The 25,642-nt window shown below is 36.3% G+C and overlaps 1 protein-coding gene across 3 annotated transcripts; it reads right to left on the reverse strand.

Moving 5' to 3' along the window:
- Positions 1 to 2,587: 2,587 nt before the first annotated feature.
- LOC145771974 (mannan-binding lectin serine protease 2-like) lies at positions 2,588 to 17,308 on the reverse strand. 3 transcript variants are annotated; one of them, XM_082583756.1, is made up of 17 exons: positions 17,244 to 17,308; positions 16,682 to 16,934; positions 15,861 to 16,029; positions 15,068 to 15,229; positions 14,656 to 14,765; positions 13,571 to 13,663; positions 13,064 to 13,220; positions 12,777 to 12,962; positions 12,434 to 12,551; positions 11,640 to 11,755; positions 11,061 to 11,174; positions 10,638 to 10,740; positions 9,425 to 9,497; positions 8,589 to 8,708; positions 7,518 to 7,611; positions 3,514 to 3,664; positions 2,588 to 3,116 (listed from the first exon to the last, which is right to left on the reverse strand). In XM_082583756.1, exons 1-17 carry the CDS (start codon positions 17,246 to 17,248, stop codon positions 2,921 to 2,923), a joined length of 2,220 nt encoding a protein of 739 aa, XP_082439882.1. In that variant the 5' UTR covers positions 17,249 to 17,308; the 3' UTR covers positions 2,588 to 2,920. The 3 variants fall into 3 exon arrangements, 1 of the variants encoding a protein (XP_082439882.1); XR_014289265.1 differs by lacking the exon at positions 2,588 to 3,116 and adding an exon at positions 4,481 to 4,648 and having other exon boundaries at positions 3,537 to 3,664; XR_014289264.1 differs by lacking the exon at positions 2,588 to 3,116 and adding an exon at positions 4,481 to 4,651 and having other exon boundaries at positions 3,537 to 3,664.
- Between the last annotated feature and the right edge of the window lie 8,334 nt (positions 17,309 to 25,642).

Genomic DNA, 25,642 nt, shown 5'->3' on the forward strand with positions numbered 1-25,642 from the left:
GGTTTTGCCAGATAACTAGTTATAAAAAATGTATTAGGTTTGTAGGATAAAACCTAATATATATTCTCGATATAGGCTTTAATCGCCTTATTGACTTATTTAATGTTATGCTTTTGTATGGTAAAGTCTAATATACCGGTAGGCTAAATGTTGGCTTTGACCACACTACAGTATGTTGGCTTTGTAAACCTTAATTAAACCTAAAGTAAGCCACTGGATTTCTCCCAACGCTGTGTATCATTTCGTCACTGTAATCTGTAGATAACTTTATTGATATCACAGAACTGACAGAAGCCTGCTAGGTTAAAGGCAATCGCCGATTTAAAATCAGTTGCTGGTAGCCTACTTGATTACTAGGCTGTGCCAAAAAATGGCGAGGTCATGGATTTTTCCTTAACTTCCTGAAAATTTGTAGTGGACTTTTACAAACACTAACGTGAAAAAAAAAATTGAAAATAATGACTTCACACGGTCGCGCTGGGCGTTTCTATGGCCCATTTTCATAAAAGTTGGCATATTTCGAAAACCACTGGAGATAAAAAGATGAACGTTACATCAAAAGCTGCAACATAATGTAGGCTACACTCTTCAAAAAAGTTTGTATAAGCTTTAACCTCACAAAAATCAATTCGATTGTCAAAATATTTACACAGTCAATTAACATTGACCTTGGCCGTATTCTCTAAAAATTTTGTCTTATTTTGATATAAACTGAAGAAATGAGAGCAAAAAAGAAAAAAAATATCTATACTAGGTCCTGCATCTCCCCTACTAGGATACAAAAAAATAGTAAAATTGAGTTTTTTGCTTATAAATATTTTTCAAGTAGTCCTAGAATAAAAAGTGTTCTTAGAGCAGATATAAACATGCCACTTCTGCAGCTTTTGATGTAACGTTCATCTTTTTATCTCCAGTGGTTTTCGAAATATGACATTTTTTATGATAATGGGCCATAGAAACGCCCAGCGCGACCGTGTGACGTCATTATTTTCAATTTTTTTTTTGACGTTTGTGTTTGTAAAAGTCCACTACAAATTTTCAGAAAGTTAAGGAAAAATTCATGAACTTCGCCATTTTTTGGCACAGTCTATTGATTACCATGCCTTCATTTAAGGCTACCGTATTACAGTACTGTACATTGGCTACACAGCATCTGGTACGGTTGATTAGAAATGACCAAACACACCGAGTAGCATACCTACTCCCGGGCCTCTGCTTTAAAATCTTATTAAAGCTATTTAGCGTAGGCTACCGTGAAGTCAGCTAAGCCATATCAGTACACCAGTAGGCTACGAAAAATCAACTGATCGGCGAGACATAAATGATACGGCATTTAATGAAAAGAAAAGCTAGTGTGTTCGTACGGACATTTTTAGGCTAACCTACCTAATTAAGCTTACCTAGTGTAGAACCCTATGTTCTACGTAGCAAGCGATTTCATCTATTGAGATCTCTCGCCAAACTCGAATAGCTAAGATAAGACCGTGCGGCTTTCTTAGGCAATTGGGTCGCTGATCTTCTCGTCTGCAGGCGCCAAAGGAAATGCTCTCAAGCAATTTCTATTACCGTAACTTCCAACGTTTCCACTCAAAAAGACAGTACGCTTCCAATAGACAAATTCGAAATAAACTACGTATCAAATTGCGATTGGTAATTTAAAGAAAAAGAAAGTGAGCTTTCGAATAGTTGTGGCAAGCATCTACAACGAGCTTAAATCTGAAAGATAGAACGAAACTATTACTGTTTATATTCATGCCATAAATGAAACTGCACTAAAAGTACTAATACACGCTAAGCTCGCATCAAGCTACTGTTCTATAGTGAGTAGTCAGGTAGCCTAGTGTTGACTCAAGGAAGATCGCTCCTTCTTAACAATGGGTATTCAGTACGTCACTGAAGTCACCGATTATACTAAAATGGTTTCGGTGCTACTAAATTTATTATTCAATTAAATATGAACGAGCTGGTTGTTTACAACCTTACGTCGACTCTCCGTCAAATGATGCCAAATTAACCTATAATTAGGCTACGAATTTATCATCGGCTTAAATAGAAATTTTAACTGATGAAAAGACTAATAATATGATAAGTCTTGGAGATGGCAAGCACACAGGCCTACTGTAACACCATCCAACAATTGATATTTAAATTGTTTCGCTTCTTGATTTAAACATAATCTTCGCCTGCTTGTTAGCTGCATTTACACATGTTTTTTAAAGCAGTTTGAAGTCAACGGCATGTGTAAACTATTTCAGACTGTTCTAATCACGTGATTTTAATCGTGAAGCGTTGAGGAATAATCACGATAATCATTTGAAATTCCATATTTTTGAAAGGCATCAAAATCAGCTTCCGTCATTGTAGGCTATTTTGGTGGAGAAACAAAAAAAAAACTATGATTTTGATATACTCCAAGTAGGCCTATCACATTTAACCGATGTCATTTAGTCTTGTCAGCTACAAGCTTCATCAAATGATCAAGCGGATTTTTCAGAATCTTTTACATATGCTGCAGTACTTCAAACCGTATTTTCCATTGCACTGTTTTTCTGTCATAATGAATAAAAGTAATGTTCACAAGACAATGTGACAAAAGCAGAAAGTCATATTTCATTGCTCATAACGCTGTGCTAATGGGAAATTGGGAAATATAATTGCATAATGGAAATATAATAGTCTAATTGGGAAATTTTAAACACAAGTTTCGTCTTTATCTGTATTTCTGAATTGACACAGGCAACCATGACACAAGTTGTTTTACTTTTATCAAAATTTAACGTTTTATCGACTGTATCTTCAAAATTAGAACATTATTAAACTACATTCTATGAGTTTAACGTTTCATAGATGATAAATTTAGTCAATTAAAGAAAACAAGACATTGATTTGTGGCTTTGAGTGTCCAAAGATTCATCAGGAACTACGGAGCAAGTATGATGTGGTTGTCCAAGAACTCGATGTAATTGGCGACTTTTGTGTAAACTCCAATCACATATTTCTGGCATCCTTCAAGTGTCGTACCAAATGAAACGATCCCATTGAGATACCATCGTCTCTCCTGTCTCCACATCAATGGACCTCCAGAATCCCCATCACAAGAATCTTTAGCCTTGTCACTGTGAAATAATTTAATATTTATTTATTAAAATGCGGCAAACACAATAATTATTTGGAAGCTTATTATTTTACATCGCTTTATCCTCCTCAGGCATGCGTTAGTCTCAACACTTTACAATAAATACAGTATACACTAATCCACGTAGAAACGCAATCGTGGGTGTTATTGACCTAAATCTATTTCCTCAGTACTAAGTAATAAGCGTAAACAGGAATCATTGTCATTGTTCATACGCCGACGACGATTGTCATTGTTATCAGGTCTTTAAGTTGCCTATGTTGACAAATTCCATTGTTTTGTTTTGAAGGCATGCTTGCTTTAATTCCGTACATTTTGTGTCCGAACCAGGGATGGTCCAAACATACAGTAATTAAATAAAAAATACAATGACTTACGAGAAGCCAGCACAGAAATGGTTCTCAGTAACTTTGATAGATCCAAAGTTTCTAAGATTTGCACTTTGTTCTTTGTACGCAGCCACACAATCAGTTTTGTTGACGAAGGGCACTCTAACGGCAAGAAGTATATTTGAAGGTTTACCGATGTCTGTCAAAAATATACAAAAAAATTGTTCATGTTCATTGTTTCTTTCAATGCTTTATTAAAGAAAGTATTGAATTATTTAATACAACCCGGCCAATAGCCTTCGAGAAGTTGTAGCCTAGTTGGTTTGGTTCTGGTTGGTTTTGAATCTTCGTCCTCGGACTGGCTTAGCCAAACAGTAGGGCTGGATTCAAGTAAGTAATTGCTTAAACGTTCATTTTTTATTTACTTAAGTAATTCTTTAAAGTGAGCCTAGAGCAATATAAAAAAGGTGGAAAATAAAAGGAAATGTTTATAAGATGCCCTTTGCACTTTTTGACACGAATTAAAAGAGTCTGAATAAACAAAAGGTCAGAGTTCCTTGTGATTTGGCAGAGAGTCTTGACATAATGGAAGAAAGAGCAAGCCATTTGCCAGAGAGATGTTACAATGTTGAAAAGAAAGGTGTTTGAATAATTTTTCAAGAAATTTATGAAAAAGAAAGGGCCCATATTAATGGAATTGCTTAATTGTTGCTAAAATAACAAAGAGGTTCAAAGCAAGGAAAAATGAAGAATTTGTGGGCTTGCAATGTACTTGGAGACTTCAGATCCTTATGATTAGATGGTGGACTCTTTTCTCTTGATTTATCCTAAAAAATGATCTGGTCAAGATTACATCATACTTTTTCTTAATGGAGGCATTTGAGTTGATAAAAGTGACCATGATGTCAACGAGGAATACCCAGAGAAAAAATCCAAAACAAAAATATTGAACGAAGTTCTATCTGCAGGCTACAACTTCTTTTTGCATCCAGTCCAAGAAAACGCCTTGGCTCACATAAAAAAGGAGATTGCTTTTTTACGAAGCTCCCGAAGAGTGTCCCAAAGGTCTTCAAAATCTAAAACCCTGCGTTGCCTCTTTCCCACCATCTTCAGTTGAGACTAAACGATGCTTTAGTGCAGCTGGAATATTTGTCTTTAAACTCAGTCTTCTCTTAGTGACAGCCTACTACAAAAAAGAGTAAAATTGAGTTTTTTGCTTATAAATATTTTTTAAGTAGTCCCAGATTAAAAAGTGTTCTTAGAGCAGATATAAACATGCCACTTCTACAGCTTTTGGTGTAACGTTCACCTTTTTATCTCGAGTGGTTTTCGAAATATGACAATTTTTATGAAAATGAGTACTGGTAACCATAGAAACGCCCAGCGCGACCGTGTGACGTCATTATTTTCATTTTTTTTCACGTTAGTGTTTGTAAAAGTCACTACAAATTTTCAGAAAGTTAATGAAAAATCCATGAACCTCGCCATTTTTTGGCACAGCCTATTCCACAGCCAGTGATAAAGGAACAACTGTAATCTAACTGGGTGGCTGTAATGACTAGGTTATATATTTTCATTTATTATGGCTTGTTTGATTGATTGCTTTTGTTAAAACTTCATTATTATCAAGTGAACGTGATATTGCATCTTGCTAATAGAATATCGGCAAAAAGAATCATGATGTGAACATTGTAAATAAAGGCTACCTCTTCTGCAGTTATTGTGTTTGCTCGGATACATTGAAGATTTTTTTATTACTTGAATTACTTAAGTAACTTAAGCAATTATTTAATCTTTACTTATTACTTAAAGTCATAGACACCTTAAATAGATGGACTAGTATCTGCTATGCTCGGTATTTGGAACTTGGGTCCCAAATTCAAACTTGGGTCCATCTAAAATGTGGTATAAATTATTCATAAAACTTTGCTTTTGATGTCTTTTACAGGGTTTTGGGGGGCAAGGATTCCATTTTTCACACTTGTTTTGTTCTAAAATATCAATGAAAGGTCTTTTGAAGCTTATTAGTCGCAAAAATATTACAATTTTGGCAAAAATGGGTGTTTTTTTTACTTAAGTCAATAGAACAAGAATTAAATTAAATTAAATTTTACACACCTTTTCACTATCTTATATGATGAACACCTGCAAAATTTGAGTGAAATTTATTGAGAAACACGAGAGTTATAAAGCAATTAGTTTGGGGGGGTCTGCCGAGGGGGCACAATTTTTTTACTTTTGGCCATGTTTGAGGTCCTATTACTGCTTAAGTAAATTAGGTAAGAACCTAATGTTTTTACAGGTGATAGTACTTCTGCCAAATATTGAAAAAATAACATCGTTCACATTGTCACTTTAAAAGATCAAAGGTCAAAGACATCCAAATGTGGCCATTTCCAGCTCTCGGTTAAAATTTTCCAAACTTAACCTTGCCAAGACCCTATTTTTGATTGGGTTTGGCTGACATTTAGTAGAAATGTTGTTTACAGGATTCTCTATGAACTGAGAAAATTTCAGTACAAAATATTAAAGGGGTTGGGAGGTATTTAATGTGAAACATGGGTCGAAATGACAAAAAACAAAATAGAGGTCCTTTTAATATCCCGGTTACCCATGACCCGAGTAAAAATTTACACTGAAATATCATAGAGAATCCTGTAAACAACATTTCTACTAAATTTCAGCCAAAACCAATCAAAAATAGGGTCTTGGCAAGATTTTAAAATTTTTAACCAAAAGCTGGAAACGGCCACATTTGAATGTCTATGACCTTTGACCTTTTAAAGTGACAATACGAACAATGTTATTTTTTCAATATTTGGCAGAAGTACTATCACCTATAAAAAAATTAGGTTCTTACCTAATTTACTGAAGCAGTAATAGGACCTCAAACATGGCCAAAAGTAAAAAAAATTGTGCCCCCTCGGCAGACCCCCCAAACTAAATGCTTTATAACTCTCGTGTTTCTCAATAAATTTCACTCAAATTTTGCAGGTGTTCATCATATAAGATAGTGAAAAAGTGTGTAAAATTTAAGAAAAATTGAATAGGTTGAATTTCTTGACTGTGTGAATTGACACGGAATGGCCCAATGGTAAATTTTCCAGTGGCTGGTGGCAGATCAAGCTCTCGTCAGATTACATTCTAAATTTGCACAATTAGTTTTAGTAGTAATTGGCAAGTTTTCCAACCCCAAGCTAATAAAAATTTTATAAAAAGGTTTTTTCACTCCACCCTACTACACAGCTGTGTATGTGACCTTTGTTAAACGGATGCTGTTTTACTATCTTCATTGTAGAGTGCTTCAATATCACGCCAGCGTGCAACATGCATTTTCGCCTCTTTCATGAAAGAGAGTTCTTTATTGTGCTCAGTTGCAATTTGTGAAAAGCGTTGCAATTAGTTGCAATTCACATTTCTTTGTCATGTTTTTGTCTTTGTCATTCACATTCACATTTCACATTCACTTTTGTCTTTGTCATTCACATTTCTTTGTTTGTCATTCACATTTCGACGGTTTCAAACTTCGTTACGCTGCTGACCAACTTCTTAATTCAACTGTTTCATCACAAACCATTTATTTGTGCTGCAATTCATTGGCAAACATTGCTTGCTCGTTAACTGCAATTGTTGTAGATATTTTCAATAGATTTAGCAACAGTTAGCCATAGTAGCCTACAGTAAGTCATAGTTAGGCCTATGTATGCGTAAATTACGCATACTAGTCTTAAGATTTTGGGACCCAAGTTTAAAAACCCGGGATTGCGAGTTACGAGTCCTTCTATTTAAGGTGTCTATGCTTAAAGTAGAAAATGGAGGGCAGTCCAGCTATGCGTTGCTCAAGCGCACGCCCCGAAAGCCGAACCAGCGCTGCTTGATCTTGAGTCTGGCTCTTAACCACTGAGCTAACGGGGAGGTCTATGTCAAACTTTAATACATTATTATAAGATTATATAGATTCCAGTTAAGTGTGCTCTGTTGGAGACATACAGTAGACCTGTTCGTTTGATACAAATAAAATAATAATGCAGAAAATTATAATGATTGCTTACTGGTGATCCCCCAACCTATGACTACACCTCCATTGGAATCGCTTTCGGGAAGCCTTTTTTCTTGCGGGGTTCGTGGTATGCAAATAGGTCGAACCTAAAACGTAGACTTCATTTACTTCTTTATTTGCTTGTTTAAAAACTTTTTATTTCAAAAACAGGAAACAACTTTTGCTACAATGTAATATCTTGTTTCAAAGAAGTAACCAATGAAGGTGGAAGTAAAATAATTGAAAAATAAACGAATCAGGCTCTATCACAGATGAATCAGGCTCTATCACAGATGAAATCTAAATATTTTTTATGTGCCTCTTCGCCGTGTCAAGCCGTCACCGTCGACATAACTCGACGTTATCTCGATGGTCACGGTCAAGCCAAGGTGATGTGAAATCCAAAAATTGACTTTATTGCATTTGTTGTGCACATCCCGATGAAACGTTTTAATTGTGCAACACAGTAGGCTATATTTATTATTTAGGCTACATCGTTAGGCCTATTAATTATTACAATAGGGCAAGTTTTTCTTGACCGAAAAATCCAAACAAATTGGCTTCAAAATTCAATAAAATTGACGTTATTGACCTAACAAAAGTTTGATTAAATAAACCTACCAGTTTGACATGCAGCAGGTTATCTACCTCTTCATTTACAAACAATAAACCAATGAATGTAAAGCATCCCTGATGTAAAATGCCAAACTTAACTTATAGACGATTTATCATACCGTAGTTGCTTATGCTCACATATGTCTAACACCAAACGTTGCAAAAAAAAGGATGCGTTCCTCACAATACATTTTTTTGATTTGGTCAAAAATTCATCTGCTGCATGGGATGCAAGCCGTACAATTCATCCATAGATGTTTTTTATATTGTAGGCAAATCTAAGTTTATCGGTTTGACTTAAAAAATTAGAAATCCTGCTATTGTCTACTACTAGATTTAAGCTTCAGGCTCATTTCAAGCATGATGTAAAAGACAGAGTTTTTTAGTTTTAGCTCGATTCTGAAGCCCTTATTTGAGGCGAAATTATGCTTTGTTTCAACTGGGTTTATTTTTTTATAAACCCACTTACATATCTTCCAATCCTGGCTGGTTTGTTAAGTTTGAGGACTGCTATGTCTCCGTTTAGTATCGAAGTTTCGCTTGAGTACACAAAGTCGTCGTGCCTCGCCACTGACTGCGCAGTGAACTCCTGTAAAAATACCATGATTTTGTAAAGGTAGCCATTTATTGTTTTCAAACTAAGATATTCAAAGTTATAGAGAAGAATGCATGGATTACTATTTGCTGCATTGTTGTTCAGTCACTTTACGTGCAGACATCCTGTAAAAAATTATGCAATTGTAGGTTGTTGTTATTTTTAGAAGGAACTCCACCATTTAAAAAGCACAAATCATGACACATTTTAATGAGATTTTTGCCTAATAACATGGCATATGTAGGCTAACAATGCCACTCAGGCTTTGACGCGGTGGTTTGTGATCACTGGATCACCAAAGAAAAAATTATCTGATGAGTAAAGTTCATGGTTGCTAAAACAAAATTCTCAGATGAACTTTTAATTCTACAGCAGATTTTTCATATGCACTATCAGTCACCATAGAATCAAAGCGATTAACTGTTTAAAGATCTGGAGGCACCAACATTGGATTATTTACAAATTAACAAAACAACCGATTAAAAATTTTAATCTGTAAGCTGCTTTCTCTTTCATACATCAATCTTAATTCAAAGAATCTACGATTATTCATCCACAGATTAACTTTGCACAAACTGATTCTTGATAAACTAATCAGACTATTAGCTTAATCGGGCGCTTAAAACATCCGTTGTTGGTGTAGCCCACCCAACCTAGAGATAAATTATTTAACAGTTGCCAAAAGGAGATCTATCAACAAAAACAATGACCTGTCGATGTGGATTTAGGTCATTGGTTCGATTTGTTACTCCGAGCCAGACAACCAACGAATCAGAGTCAACCCTGAAGTAGAAAAAACATTGTTAACACCAGTGTGACGCAAAACAGGTAGAATATGAATTGAAATCAAGTCGGCTTTTATGAAAACTAAGTCCACAAAAAGAGTTTTACCTTAAACATCAGTCATTGTAGAAACTAAAAAGGCTTCTGAAAATTTGACAACATAGAGAAAAATCAGGCTGCAGTTTTAAAACCAGTTTTTTCAAACTTAGTCTAAATTAGCCTTAAAAAAAGAAAAATAGCTCTAAAAATTCCATATAAGACACAAAAGGTCACTAATGATTAAGCATTAATTCAACTTAAATACACTATGCAGTAATATTTATTAGAAAGATCATTCATACGGATCGAAAATAAATAAATAAATGGAAAAATAACCAAAGACAAACCAAGAATAATTTTGCCATTAAACATGACAAAATAGACAAAATCAACGCTGTGCGAAAGAGCTCATGATTGTATGATACATTTTGTATTCGACCCTCATTACGAAGAGGGAACGGAATCATGATGGCCTCTCAAAGCTGGAGAAATGAGGGGGTTTCGGCGTAACGAATCACTGTTAACATGGTGCCGGTGCTGCACAACGCTCTTTAAATCGTTAGGCTTCGTGAAACCCAAGTTGTCATCACAAAATGTCATAAACTTTTTAATAAAAAAAGTTCAAAACTCAATTCAAGTAAGTTAGGTCTATAGAGCAAAATTAATTTTATTGTCACACTTGAGATCAAGTGAAGGAGGAAAGAGCAACAAAAATTCGAGAGTCTTTAAAGTTCCTAATAAAAGTTCTGGAAATCGCATTATATTGTATTTGTCGTGCAATATAAAGCAATAAAAACAAAAAAAGTAGGTGGAGTTAGCGACTCCTCTTTTATAGGTATCAACAACACGATGACTTATTTTAACAATCTATTTAACATGCATAAAAAATGTGTTAGAAGTCACCATAAGCTGAGTTCTAACACAACGGAGGCTTTCTATGACCCATTTCGTAATGCCGTAATTGCTCTAAGAGTCTAAGGCCTTCTGGTTAGGGTTGCGCAAATCTATATTTGAAGAGCACCAAAGTAGCGCCTTTACAATTTTTGCAAAAATTCACATTTTTATTACAGCAACATAATTTTATGATCGATAACATCTCACCCGGCGAGACAATGGCCGGCTGTCACCACATATTGCTCGTCAACCAATGACCCTCCGCAAAAATCCTTTTCGTCTTTCAATCTGGACAGTCCACCTCTGTATCCTACAGTTTGATTTTCATTTTGTTAGAAGATGTATACTAACGATCCTGTACCAAACATACCGACCAATAAATGTAAGAAAATCTTCTTATCTCAACCGCTAAGTCTTCAATAAAGTCCAAAAACAGAGCAAGGAAGTGCTCGTACCCTACAAGAAATCGGTTACAGTAAAATTTACTGTTTAAAAATCAGGTTCCTACAGAAACTTTTGGTAACAAGCAGCAGCATTACATGTTCTATAAATACACAAAAAAACTACAAACAGTTGAGCTTAACAAAGTTAACAAACGATGCTTGTTTTTGTAACTTTATCAAAAGTCACCAAAGTAAACAAAGGCCATCCATGGCCATTCCCCGTCTTTCGAAATCCTTCCTCCCACAATGTGGCTATCAAAGTAATCGTATTCCCTTTTTCTTGTATTTTTGATGCCACAATCTGTAAATTGATAACAAACAAATCGTGAATAATAAACTGCTACGTTAACGCTGTCGCTCAGATCGGTTACGATGATTAATTTGTGTTTAATATTTTAAAACTTGTGTCAAAATATAATAATAATAACTTTTTTTGCACCAGTTGGATCCAAAATAGCATCAATAAAAGGTCCTCAGAATTGGAAATTTTCAGCTAACTGTTCCAGCTCTTCAGAGCTATGCTCTGTAAAAGATCGAACCCTTAGCAGGAAAGTTTGTGCTTCCGTTTAATAATGATTCAACATCTTCATACGTTCAATCCAGGTATACCTAGTTTAGGTATCCCTGGTTGAATCCATGTACGAGGAACTAATTGTGGTAGCTGAGACGTGCATTCCTGTTGATTGGAGGTTTAACCTACATATTGTTATGTTATCATTGTAAAGCGATTGCTGAGCATAACAGGCTTAACATGCTTGTCACCCACAAGGTCGGCATTCCGGATAGTTGTTGTTCGCGTTTGGAACAACTGGTGGCTTTCCTTCGTGCCACATTTCATCGTCCTCACATATCCACGTATCGGTGCCAGATACAAACTCATACCTAAAGTCAATTACAAGTTGATTAATAAAAAATCTACCACAACGCGTTCGCAGGAAACCTGGCAGGAAACAACAACTTTTTTTCTTTTGATACAAAAAAGCAGACCCAAACGAAGAAATAAGAAATCCATGTAGTTTCGAAAACGAGGCAATAGCGGATCGAGAAATATATGCTTTTTTTTGAATGAGACACCACCGCTTATTTCCAAATTTTCCAAAAAACAAAGCAAAGATCCAGTTTCAAAGAGTTTGGCTTTAGCTGGCGTGTTAGAAATGGTTTTATGACAACTTTGCGTTGTTTTGTCAAAATTGGTTGCATTTATCTCGATTTTCAGAAGAGACATAAAATCTAATCTCGCCTAGATTCGCTGCTGATGCAGGTGCAGATAATTTAAAGTTAACTACCAATTTTTTGTTGTTGTCTGAAAAAACAGTATTTGAAATCGCAAGATCTACTCAAAAGCCTTCAAGTAATCCGTTTTTAATAACATTATAGCCTACTGCATATGCATGTGGGCTATATCAGGGATTTCTAAACTTGTCTGGTATCCCTAACATACACGCAGGCTACCGCTATACACAGCTATAAACTAACATAATTCAAATAAAACATTTCTACAGTCAATAATATTTTCTCAAAAGTGTCAATGGTTTTCTTAAAATATATCAATCAGCTTACCATTTATTGACGCATTTGATAACAATGGTGGAACCGTATGGGCGCTCTTTCTCCGCGAAGATGGGAGCTGCTGTTCTTGGGATGTTAAGAAGATGGTCAGGTTTTGGACAATGCTTTACTAGAAACAGTAAAAACATAGAATTAGTAAAAGCAATTTGATTGATATAGCCCATACAGTATATCTATCAGTTTGCATAACTTAGTATCTGACTTTATAAGGTAGCCTAATAAGAAAATGTCAAAACATGTAGGCTAAATACAGAGCAAAATCGGAGATACTTTGCTCTAGAGTCATGAAGATAATATACTTTGACACTCAACAAGGAAATAAAAAGTGACTCACTATTACACTTAGGTGCCTGAGAACTCCATGTGCCATCAGCTTGGCACATCGATTCTCTTTTTCCTACCAATCGGTAACCTCGATCGCATGTGAACGTTATCCGATCCTCGTATTCAAACACAGCTTTCTCAGGGGTTTTCCTTTCCCCGTTTGTTGGAGTGCCAAGATCTTCCAAACATTTTACCCCTAAAGTAGAACATATAAAGTTAAAATAACACGATTTAAAAGATATACAAGAAAGAATGAAAATTTATAACTTAAATAACTTTTTCGTTTCGTCCACTTACGAAAAGTCCTGTAGTTCATTTTGTAGCCTGCCATCTCCAATGTGAGGTCAGAATGGAAATACAGTCGAACGCGATTTGTGTTCAATTCAATCCAGCTTCCGTTCTGTGGAGAGGATTCTCCGCAATATCTCATCGTGTTGTCGCGATCATCTGTAACCTGGGCGCATGCAAAAGCGTATTAAGTTGGGGTAGCTACCAGTTGATAGAACATCATATTGCATTGCTTGAAATAAGAAGATCTATAGTAGATTCAATATGACATTCGTATCATATTCACATAGAAAATTTGACGTAAAATACCCCACCTTTACCCAGCAGCTATAAGTTGCATAATAACCTTAGTGGCATAGTGGCATAATAACCTTAGTGGCTAGCAGCCTTAGTGGCATAATAACCTTTGATACATCACCATCTGAGTAGCCCACATTGTAAACAACACGATGCTGTGTCAAAAATATTCCTAACACGAGGCCATTCTGTTATTTTTCCAATTTACGCACTACACACCTCCAACCAGTCATACACACACCCTTCCTCGTAATGTTCCTCGATTCCAAACACAGGATCGAATTGAATGTCCATCGCCATTCCTGTAGGAGCCTAATAAATGTGTTGTTTTGGTTAGAAGGTAGCCTAACCCTATCTTCCATAATTGATGCTTAGACGTTAAATAGTTTTACTCAACTTTCGTGTCAAGATAAACGATTAAAATTCTTACAATTGATCATCAGTAAATAATCCACAGGGGGTCGAATTCCTCTCTTGATCGAATACTATGAGGACTTTTTAGAGACTCAAAAAGACCAATACAATAATTTTAAATTTAACAGTTGCCAGCCCAATAGCCTACTGTATAGCACCTTGGTCTTATTTTAAGCTGATTTACCTACTTTCAGACTGATACACAATTTGTGTAATGATAGGCTGGTCCAGGGATCAGTCCTGATTTCATTTTTGTTTGCAGCAACACTCATGATTTGCCAAGCACAGTTTTTATTAGCCATGCATAAGTTACTTGAGTGAGCTGGCTATTCTTTGTGGTGGAACATAATGGGATAGGCTAGAATAATGGTTTTCAACCGATGTTTTGGGAAACACCAGCGCTCAGTGGAAGACATCTGATACACCGCAGTCATCAAAGTGAGGGTCTAGCCTAATAGCCTACCCAATAACGTTAATACAAAAAGAAGTGCTTCGTGGCAATAGGGGTTCCAAAATGCTCATCAAAAAGACATCCTGAGCCAGAATACAAAAATACTGTCAGCATACAGTATCTCCATAAATGTTAAATATTCTGTAGTATCTTAGTATGAGTAGTAGCCTACCTTAGTATCTGTAGTATCTTAGTATCAGTAGTCTCCAGCAGTAGCCTATCTAGTATCAGTAATATCTTAGTAATAGTAGCATTCAATAGTATCTAGTATCAGTGGTATTTAGTAGTAGCCTATCTATTTCTATAGTCTAAAGATATTTTAATCTAAAGGAGCTGTAAACTTTGTTTTGAACTTAAAAAGTGCCTGTTTTCAAACAATAAAGCTTAGTATAGGCTATGTTATAGATCATGTGACTCCTCATTTCACATTAACACAAACCTTCAATGAAGTGCGACAGTCAGCCAACTTGCTATGAGCTCTCGGATAGTCCGCAGATGTTAGAAATCCTTCACCGTCAGGCTGTGCTATTACCTCATCTTCACATATTGCTGTTGAAAATATAACAAATGGGTGTGAGCAACAAACATAAAACAATTTATTTGTCAGAGCTTTCCAAATAGATTTTGAAAAAACGCGTTTACATACAAAATGATAAATGGATCGTTTTTTGCAAAAACTCTGTAAAAAATTCAAATGCTGAAATGGAGCTGAGTTTTTTCAAGTCCAAATTTATCTGTTCTGAAATCAACAAGACATATAACTTATTTGTTAAGTGAGTCCGTAGGCTATCAATTGCTATTTACTTTATTGCTAATCCACAGAGAGTTAGGCACATGTTTAAGCCACCTACCAACGCAAGTATGTTGATTTTTGTGAAGTTGGAATCCAGGTCTACAGGAGCAATAATAAGAACCAGGTACGTTGTTGCAGAAGTGGTTGCAGTAGAGAATTTCGTCCCAATCTTCTCCAGCAGATGTCACTGCTGCTTTTAGATCGAAACATTCATCAATATCTGTGGAAAGTAATTATGATAAACTTTGTAAGGAAGAATGATTGTGTTCAGTGGAATAATAGCCCACAAGGAAATTGGACGTACGGTATTTCCTTGAAAGAATGGTTTGCATTCAAGTGAGTTCTATACCAAATGTTATAAAGACAACTTGCGTGACGTGGGAGTAAAAACTTAAAGTGTGACGTGGGAGTAAAAACTAAACAGAAGTTCTGCTGCCTACAAGTTTTTTGAGAGCAAGAGTTTCCTTTTCTTTCTACTGCAGCCTTTGTTTTAACTTTATGTCAGTCGTTTCCACAACCTGCGTTTTTGCTGCATTTTGACGTTATTTTTCGTTCCATGTTTCGGTACAATGAACTTTATCTCTGATATTAAAAGAGTCGCTTTTCGAAAAGCAATTTCAGTGTGCTTACAAAATCTTTTATTGAAGAATCAGTCTATTAATTTAGTAATAAACTAAGCGACACCATAGTTTATTGTTTGTGCGTTTTAGTCTACTTTTTGAAAACGAACACCTCCCGGTAGGCTAACTTAGGCCTATGTAAAAAAGCACTAAAATCTGGGTCAGAAAAATGTTTTCATTTATCTCAATTCCAGCCAAAAACTTGCACGACATTTATTTCAGCGCTATTACCTTCCTCTATGTAATGAGATTCAAATCCAAACGGCTTCGGCTCTTCATTAGCATAATCAGATACAAACCGAAGTACCATGATGTTGCTGGATGACTTGTATGAGTATTGAAGCGCTGGGGCATCGTGAGGGAAATGGGAATTTCCACAAAACTTACGGACCCCTTCAATCTACCAAAGCAAAGAACAGTATAGTTTCAAAAAATACCGGTAACTTTTTTTTCCGATTCTTTAACTGAACAGTAACCTAAGTTGTTCAAAAACACATAAGCTACAGTAGATCAAATCACTTATGATTTTATTTTGAGCTACTTTTGAAGTAAAGTCCTTCCAGCAAAATCATGTTATTACAGAAACAAAATCTACGTGTTAACACAATTCAACCACAAGTAATTGTCTGTGTTACATTGTTACAAGACTTCTAACTTCCAAGTAAGGCACTCAACATTAACTTGAAAGTATCACTTCACCAATAAAAACCTTTACAGTAACCTGCCACCTCTCACGATACCATACAACTGTATCTAACAAGTCACTGCTTTAGAGGTCACCAAAAATTTCTAATATTTTTTTTGGGGAACCAAGCCGTTAGAAAAAGGAGTCGACAAGCACAAAGTTTTCTCCACCAATTAGAACGGAACATTCTAGACCCCAGTGCAAAAACACAAACTGTCAAACTTGATGAGGGGCAGCAATATAAGAACTAGCCTATGCTGAATGGTGTTCGCGCAGGCTACATCAAAAAGGAAGATGATGAATATTGTTGTCACAAAATCACAAAATGAAAACATATTAAATCAACTGTAGCCGTAGGCCTAATTACCTGAAGATAGTCATACACGCACGCGCCTCCAAGTTCTTCGTCATAGGAATCTTCGAGATCAAAAGTCGTGAACTTGATGCTGACCTTATAACCAGGTCGCACCGTGATGCGCCAAGTTTTGTCGACATTGTCAGGATATGAGCCAGAAACCTTGTCACTATCAATCCTTCCGTATCTTCCTCCAAGCTCAACTGTTTCCGCGCGGAGAATGCGGAGATACGCGCAGAAAACGATTATGAGAAAACAGAACAATCTACGCAAGATGATCTTTGTCAAGCAAATTTCAATCAGGCATGTATGGGTAGGCTAACATAAGCCCATTCTGAATTACTTTGACAAGTAAACAAATTGCAAGGTTTAAGAATTGGCCTCATAAAACTGATGCGCAAATGAAAGGCTACTTTGCGATTGCAGAAATATGATGAAGCATCTTTAAATTGTCAAGAACTAAATTTTGTAAAAAAAAGTAAGTTAGTACCGCAACAAATATGATAGACTAGTTGCAAATCGTTTGACTAACTCTAACGATAAAAGATACAGTATATCATACGCTAACACTTACTTCATTACTGTGCCTCAGTTCGCTTCTTTACTGTTGTGCAAATGTTATACAAACGCAAAAGATATCTTAAATAAAATAAATGCTGTTAGTATAAGGGCGTGTGCATGTATTTGTTGTAGACTAGAATAAAATCACCTCTCATCCACAATTTAATTTTTAAAGTATTTAACAAACAGGGTTGGTAATTGACTGAGCTACATTTATTGAAAAATCTTATTGCAAAACGTAGCCTAAGCTCTGAACATCCCAACATCATTTTTGCAGACTTTCTATTTGAAAAGTTGTGAAACACTATATTGGCCTATAGTCTACACGTTAGACCAGGGTTTCTCAACTAATCTTAACAAAGGTCAAGTTTGACAAGTTAAATATTTTTAGTGGTCCGGTGAATAAGTTATTTCACACGCAACTACGAAAGTTAAACTATCTGGGAGTGACTAATGGGGAGTCTGGGAGTCGAAGCCCCCCAGCAACGAGGTTAATCACAGTAAAAATTGCTTCCTCCCAGTAAAAATCTGTTTAAAGAAGCCCTGAAACGTGGAAATGAGCTTATTCTTCCAAAAGCTCACGGTCCATCATCAACACCCAGAAGGTCCGGATTCGGACCACGGTCCGCCAGTTGAGTAGCCCTGCGTTAGACCATAGGCTTTGGAATCTATAAAGTAAACTTGATCCTGGGACTAAAAGAAACAGGTTTCCAAACTCGGAGACTCAACCTTTTTTTCGAATTTCCACAACATGACTAAGAGAATCTTTAACTAGCCTAGATAAAGTATTCTCAAAAAAAGCTGCTTGCACTTTTTTGATTGTAGCCTAGGCTAATCGACCGCAGAAGATTCTAAAGCTAATCATGAAGACGCTTAAGCTATGTATGTCTACAGGTAGGCTACTTAAACACAAAAAAAATGAACAAAAATCATAGCCTAAACTTAAACGTGCTAAGTATCAAAAGTTAAACACTTTAACTCAAATTAAATTCAGTTGAATTTTCAGCTCTGATTGGCAAAAATGAAGTTATTAACGTCTGTTGTCTAGTCACCTTTGCGGGGAAATCATTTAAAGTGCTTTTAACAAAAGAAATATTCAAGTCTTATCAAATTGGTTGGCTAATGATATTGTAAACGGATTTGCGGATAGTGGGTGAGGTCTCTCCCACACATAGGCCTATGAGATATTGCTCTGATTTCCTCTTTTTATAGCCTCATTAATCAACTTAAATAGTATAGTATTTAAGGCTTTATACACTGTAGATGCTATACAACCGCTAAAACTTTTCTTCTTTTTTAAAGAAAGCTTTGCTTATCCTCTAGGCCTAAATTATTTTTATTCATTTTATTGGCTATAAGTCAACTGTAGCCAAGTATTTTTGTCAACGATAAAAATTTACTACAGTACCGAAAGAAATAGTAGGCCTATCTTTACAACCAAGGGTGTTGGCTACCTACGCTACGCAGGGGTGGCATTGGACCATCCTTCTCTTCATTTTTTTTCTCAGACGACTAAATTTTAAACAAATGATGATTGGCTCAGTTGGTTAAGCGTTGTGCAAGAAGATGGAAGAAAGATACGAAGCATTACTGTACCACACAGATCGCCTTACCGATTAGGCCTGTACCACAAGTACGATGGCAAAGTGATAACCTGTCTGGTCGAACTTCGTGAGGCTGCCCATGTTTTTCGGTAAAAAAGAAGTCCGACTAGGCTGAATACTTCTTTAACCAACAGTGGATTTCCCAGCCGTGCTATCTGGCTGATATCTTTGGTGAATTGAAAAAACGCAATCTTTTAATTCAAGGCAAGAATGTAGCTAATTGTGATCGACACCAAAGTAACCGTAGCAGCATTTATCTCAAAGGTTAAATTGTGGAACAAGCGAGTTGGAACAGGTACAGTTTCACACTCTTGACATGTAGCCTACCTCGAAGGCAATGGACTTGATTTGACAGCGGCGTTGAAGGAGGACATAGCTGACCACTTAGGCCAACTAGCCAAAAAGATGGACAACTACTTTCCGAATTTGGACACGGCTAGTCTCCAATGGTGCACTGAGCCCTTCACATGTGATGACAGCCAGGTGGATGATGACGACTTTCCGACTAAAGAAGAATTTATCACTCTCCGAATGAACGAGGAGTTGAAATTTGATTTCAAGGGGGAAAGGTTGGAACCCTTCTGGTTTAGCAGACTACAGGACACACCAACATTAGCGACACAGGCATTAAATATTCTGACATCTTTTTCAACAACGTTTGGTTATGAACAAAGATTTTCAACTGTCTTCGGAATGAAGACAAAGAAGCGCAATCGCCTGAATGTCGAAAGCGATGCAAGAATCGCCTTCAGTACCACAAAGCTCAGGATCACAAAGCTGGCGGCTGAAGTCCAGGCCCAACCTTCCCATTGAATGTTTACCACACATTTTTATCTTGTATTCAGTATTGTATTGCATTTTGATTGTCATAGTTAGCCCTTTGAAACACATAGCAAATCCCTGATAGCAATAAACACTTGTTTTTGAAAATTGATCTTGGGGGTAATTGGCTCACTTCAGGGTGGAGATTAGGGTAACAGCCAAAAAAAGGTTGGGAACCACTGGCCTACATGATTCATCAGCACTAGATACCAAAGAGTCTTCACCACTCATTAACGATAGGCTACCAAAAATACTCCATCCCTCACTGACGCTACGGTACCGTACCAAAGATGATTCACCTCTCATTGGCGATACCAAAAACACGTTGCTGTATCATCATGTTTTTTTGCTCTTACATGTGCAGAAAGTTAGTTTAAAAAACAAAGCTTTATTAACAATTTTATCTTGGTTTTGAGCTTCCATATCGTGTATTTATTCTGCAATTTATAGGTTATACTTAATAGCCTATAAAGTGCTGCAAACATTTTATTTCTGTAAGAAATCTGTAAATAGTTCTTGTTTTGATAGTCAGTTACTTAATTGCAATATGTGTGTGTGTGTATTAGTTTGTTCTTGTGATGTTGTTGTTAGGTTCAGTCGTGTTCTCATTGCTTCAACAATTGGAGCTCCAGTTGTTTGTGGAACGAGGAGGCGACTGATTCTTAATTAATTCATCTAGCCTACTTGTTTAAAGTCTCAGGTTTGGTGGCCGTGCTTGATGCATAGTCTACAGTCTACACCGTGGAATTAGATCTTTTCGTGCACGTCTTAAACCATTAAGGTTTTTCCACCTTTTCCTTTTGTTGGTTTTGTTACTGTGGCCTATTTCTTTTTCATAATACCATTTTGTCTTCATTCTGACAAAGAAAAATAAATTGAATTGAATTGATCCAGCATGTAGCCATTGGGATAGGAGATTTTAACAAAATACAATGACGTTTAGGTCTGCATTAATCCGATCTTAAAAATACACTATGAACAAAGTTACTTTTTGTGTTTTAGGGGGGCGATCGCCACATTTGCCTCCTGGATATAACACTGCCTGCGTCAGGCGCTTAAAGCCTCTACAAATAGGCTATGCAAAACTGCCAGGATGAAACTCTCATATGCTTTCTTAGTCAGTGGATAAAGATTCCTACAATCAATTCAATCATTTTGTCTTTATTAACACTGAATTAGGCTACTGCAATTAATTCTCAGCATATTTTTTCTGAATAGTTTTGTGTGCTGATTCATATGTTCGGTGAAAATCTCGCCTTAATCATTTAATGTAGGCTTGGCAGCAAAAGTAGGCTAGTGGTGTTTTATTTAAATCCAATATGTTGAAATCAATCAATCAATCAATCGTTTATTTATCAAAAAACAAAACACAAAAGTGACATAAAACAATAATACATACAATGTTTAGGTTTTGTTATTGATAGGGAGACAACGACAACGCCCCTGGGAGACGTTATTGATAGGGAGACAACGACAACAAACTTGACTTTAACCCGATCATAAATTTCTCTCATTGGACATTTCACAGTCCTTCCCAATACCAGCACTCCACCTGGAGCAGAACTACCCCGGAAAGAATGGGTGAAGCTCAATCGCCTGTGGACTGGAGTGGGCCGTTTCAACACAAACATGTTCCAGGGGGGCTTTGCCGATTCACCATCTTGTGCGTGTGGCTTAGATTTTCAAACTTCACACCACATTTAATTATCTACCATTGTCTTGTATACCGACCCCACCCCAGGATAGACATGTGGACCTAACAACGCTCGATGAATACACAATACATTGGCTGCTGCGCTTGGATGTAACAACGTGATCTGTGGCGGCCTCAAACGCAAGAAGAAGAACCCGATCATATATTTAAATAAAAAACGCATCTAGGCTAAGTACCGTATTTAATTTGAAACCTCAGTGAAATATTAGGAATAGATAGCCTAATTAACGATATGTTGTCTGATGATGAAGACATGTTCGCCCGATAGCCCAGTTGGTTAGCGCGTGACTTCTGGAACGAAGAAGCTTTAACATTAAGCGGTGCTGGTTCGACTCTCGGGGTGTGCGCTTAAGCAACACACGTTGAGAACTGTCCTCCATTCAGCAGCATCTAATGGATGGAACAATTTCCCGGCAACAAGACTTCAACAATCGGAAACTTCACTCTGTCAATCTTGATGACCGACTGACCGGGCCTGCGCCAGTGATTCAAAGCCTTTAGCCTACAAGTAGGCTACGGTATGCAAAACTGCCAGGATTTAGCTCTGTAAGAAACTTTCCCGGTCCGAGGATAAAGATTCAATCAATCAATCAATTATAGTCATTGCATTGTTCTGGAAATATTCTAAAAGCAAGGTTTTCTAAATGTTCTATTGCCGTTAAAAATGTGTTTTTTTTAATCCCATTGTAGCCTATGCCATGCCTGTCAAGTGTCAAGCACGGTGTAGCTATCTGTTATCTAGCAGCAATCGCTTAAATGTTGGATGCAATACAATAAGTTAGTTGTTACAAAATGTTGTTTCATCTGCAAATACGATGCAGCATAAACTCTGCTTTCGTTGATAACAATAGGCTACTACAACTTTTCAAGCTCTCATTCGTAAAAAATTATATCAGTTAGTAACATATGTTGTCAGCAGGGCCGTTGACAGGTTTTTTGGGCTCGGTACCAATTTATTTTCGGGCCCCTTCATCGACAATGTTATGAATATAAAATTTGTGTTCAAACTTTTATTGTCGTTTAACCCTTTGCTTTTCAACGTTTTTTTGGAAGTTAACTGCTCAAGGGGGGGCCGTTTTTGGATCAAATTCAATCGGCTGTTACGTGTTATCCGCTGGTGCTATTTCAACAAAAGTTGCACTGGTGTGAAAACAAATCATTTGTCTATAAGTTTGAAAAGTCATTATTTTGAAATTTTATATGTTAAACTTGATATTTCAATTGTTGCAAAGGTACCCAAAAACGACAATTTTGATTTATCTTGCCGCTATTTAATTACCATGCTAATCCGATTTCATGCAAAGTTCTGAATAACAAAGAGCTCAATCGACTGCACGAAGTGTGTGTGCGTTGTGCCGAATCATTGCATTGATAAAGATTTGCGAGCAAATCTTATTGTAAGCTACTCACTGATTCTAAAATAGTTACAATCAGAGTAATATTGTTACACGAATTTGAAAAAAAAAAAAAACTGCGTTTGTTGTCTTACATTTTTGTCCTAAACTAATGCATTCCGAAACTCATGGCTAGCTTCTAGTTTTATGGAACCAAATTTCTCATAAGTAACACCTTAGCCTGCTTGAATAGCTGTTTACATCTTCGTTTGTGTATTTTAGGTCTACAATTGAGTTTGTAGTATGAATATTTTTAGTAGAGAGAAGACAATTGAACAAGTTGTTGAAATTATCTGAAATTTCTAAGTTCAAATTAGGTGCTTTTGAAATTGTGGATTTGTGTCAAGTCGCATCACAAATATCTTGCAGGCTCTATCATAAGAACAGGACTCATAAATTACATCCACAAAAAATACAGCATTTACATCAACAAAGCTAAGTTCGAAGCCCACTTTTTATTGAAGATTGCGTCAATCAATTTGAAAATACATTTTTAGTCCTCCAGCGTCGAAACAATGCAACAGCGAATTGAGGAACAAGCGTAAATAAAGGAAATGTGAAATAACCCACAGTCAGCAAATCTACATAAATTTAACGTTTACAAATGTTGAATCAATGTAAATAGACTGGATTGCTGACTGGGTCCTTATTGTTTGAAGCACAAAAAATACGCGTAAAGGCGACAACATCAGCAAGACAGTGATTATGTTTCTGGCCAAAAAAAAACTAACTTTTGACTTCAAAGATAAAAATGATTATAACGAAGCTTCAAAGTTTGTCGTAAAACATTTTCCAGAGATACAATAAACATAATCATTTTGTGCCAGATTGTGAGAAGACTTCCTAGATTCTTTCCAACCATTTGCATGATTGCAAATTATTTTCTATAACTTTATATTGCCAAAAAATGGCTTCTTTGTTGAAACAACGTGGCTACGATTCTATAAAAAATTCTTAGGCCTACTACATTGAAGTAATGAAAAATTTTTTTGTGATTTTGCTGATGACGTTTTACAATATCCGAGAAGTAAAAAATAATAATGATGAATTATTTTACAAAACCGTGGTTTGCAAGCGCTTCACAAAAAATTGTTGGGGGAAAATTTACTATTAGACGTAAAACGTTTGTAAAAGAAAATTGTCGGTTTACGTATTTATAATGTTTATTGCGCTGTTATCGAATTATAAACTGCCTGTGTTGTGTACCTTTGTGGTTGCCAGCCAGCTTAGAGCAGCATGCAAACTAAGCGTTTATGGTATTTACATCGTGATATGATTCTCGAAAATTTCCCACAAGGTCTTTATTTTTATCGTGATATTTTTGTGCCTCTTCTGTCCTAAACTTGAAGTTATTGTGCAGCACAATCCACATCGGTTTTTAGACTCAGTCTTCATTGAAAATCTTTTGTGTGGTGCATCATTTCAAGTAGTGTCTTCTCCTAAACTGTTACACAAATCGTCCAGAACCAGGTTGATTATTATGTATCTTACAGCCGTTGAGAGCCCGTTATTGTATGTGTGGAATTATTACTGTAGATGTCTGACTAAATTCATGCCAAAGTCGAGCAAATTCTGCTTTCGGGATCCTTGCCGTTATTTAGGGTATTTTTTGTTGATAAGTTTAGGCAGCATTTTTCCAAGATAAATGAAGACATCGGTATTGTTCGTCACTTAGATTTAGTTTTCTCAGCATTGTTTATTCATTCTTTGATCCACTAGTTTGTCCCACTTTTGGTATAATCGGATCGTTTATAAATGGCGGGTCTTCACAATAGCCGGCCTCTTATACATTGGGGCAACGTATTCAGATGTTGAATCAATGAAGAAGAAAGCTGATTTGTTGTTTGTCTTATGTGACGCCTAACTTTATGCCTCGTCTACATTACAAAATATTTTGTAATGTACATTTTGTACATTGTGCATTTTGTTTGTACATTACAAAATATTTTGTAATGTAGATGAGGCATTATCATCTTTATTTTGCGCTCTTTGGAAAACACAGTACACTGTGAAACAAAAATACAGGACATAACAACAAGTAGGCGACATAAAGCAGGGAAGGGACGCCATCGAGTTAGCTGCTACGTGTAAATGGAGCCTATCTCACAATTTTGAGTGTATCTCACAATTACTGTTTGCAAAAACGCTATTTCTCCGGCTTCTCCCAAAAGCATTTGCAGTGATACATTTCCTCAATTGAAAGTTTTGTCAATGAGAGCATTTCCATAGAACGTTTATTTCGAAACCAGGTTTTCGTGTCTTTACCCAAGAAAAGATTTCTTATTGTAACGTTTTACGTCAATGAATATTATCTGCTTGAAACAACTGTTTTGAATAGTTTGTGGCCTCCATTGCCTACTATTTTGATCGTGGATTGCTATTCTTCTTTGTAGAGCTGATAACGCAAAAAAACGTTTGCTATTATTGTTTCTAATTAACAGCTTTGTGATCACTGACTTTTCGTTTGTAGCATAAGAAATAACGCGCTTTGTATTATTGAGGTCAAACCAAACAAAGGAAAGCAAGAGGATGCTTCTCTCTGCTCGCGCATATCGATGCACGAAGCAATTATGAGCTTATGGCTTGTTATCGCAATGTAATCCATTTCACGCTTTGCTGGAAGTTAGCTAGAAATAGCAAAAATTCACTAAAATCTTGAATTTACAAGAAAACTACACAACTTTTAGCATCAAATTTAATATCATCACATCCGCCTGGCAATTTTAGGAAAAGTCAAGAAAAACCAAGTGCATGGCGTTACTGTGCTTCAAATAATTAAAGAAAATTTGAGGGGGGGGCCAAATCTGGCCTCCCTTTGAGGAGCAAAGTGTTAAACAAGGTCACATTGATCATTTAAGAAATCTTGCGCAATGTTAAA

The sequence above is a fragment of the Aplidium turbinatum genome, chromosome 6, assembly GCF_918807975.1.
Source record: "Aplidium turbinatum chromosome 6, kaAplTurb1.1, whole genome shotgun sequence".
NCBI classification, from domain to species: domain Eukaryota; kingdom Metazoa; phylum Chordata; class Ascidiacea; order Aplousobranchia; family Polyclinidae; genus Aplidium; species Aplidium turbinatum.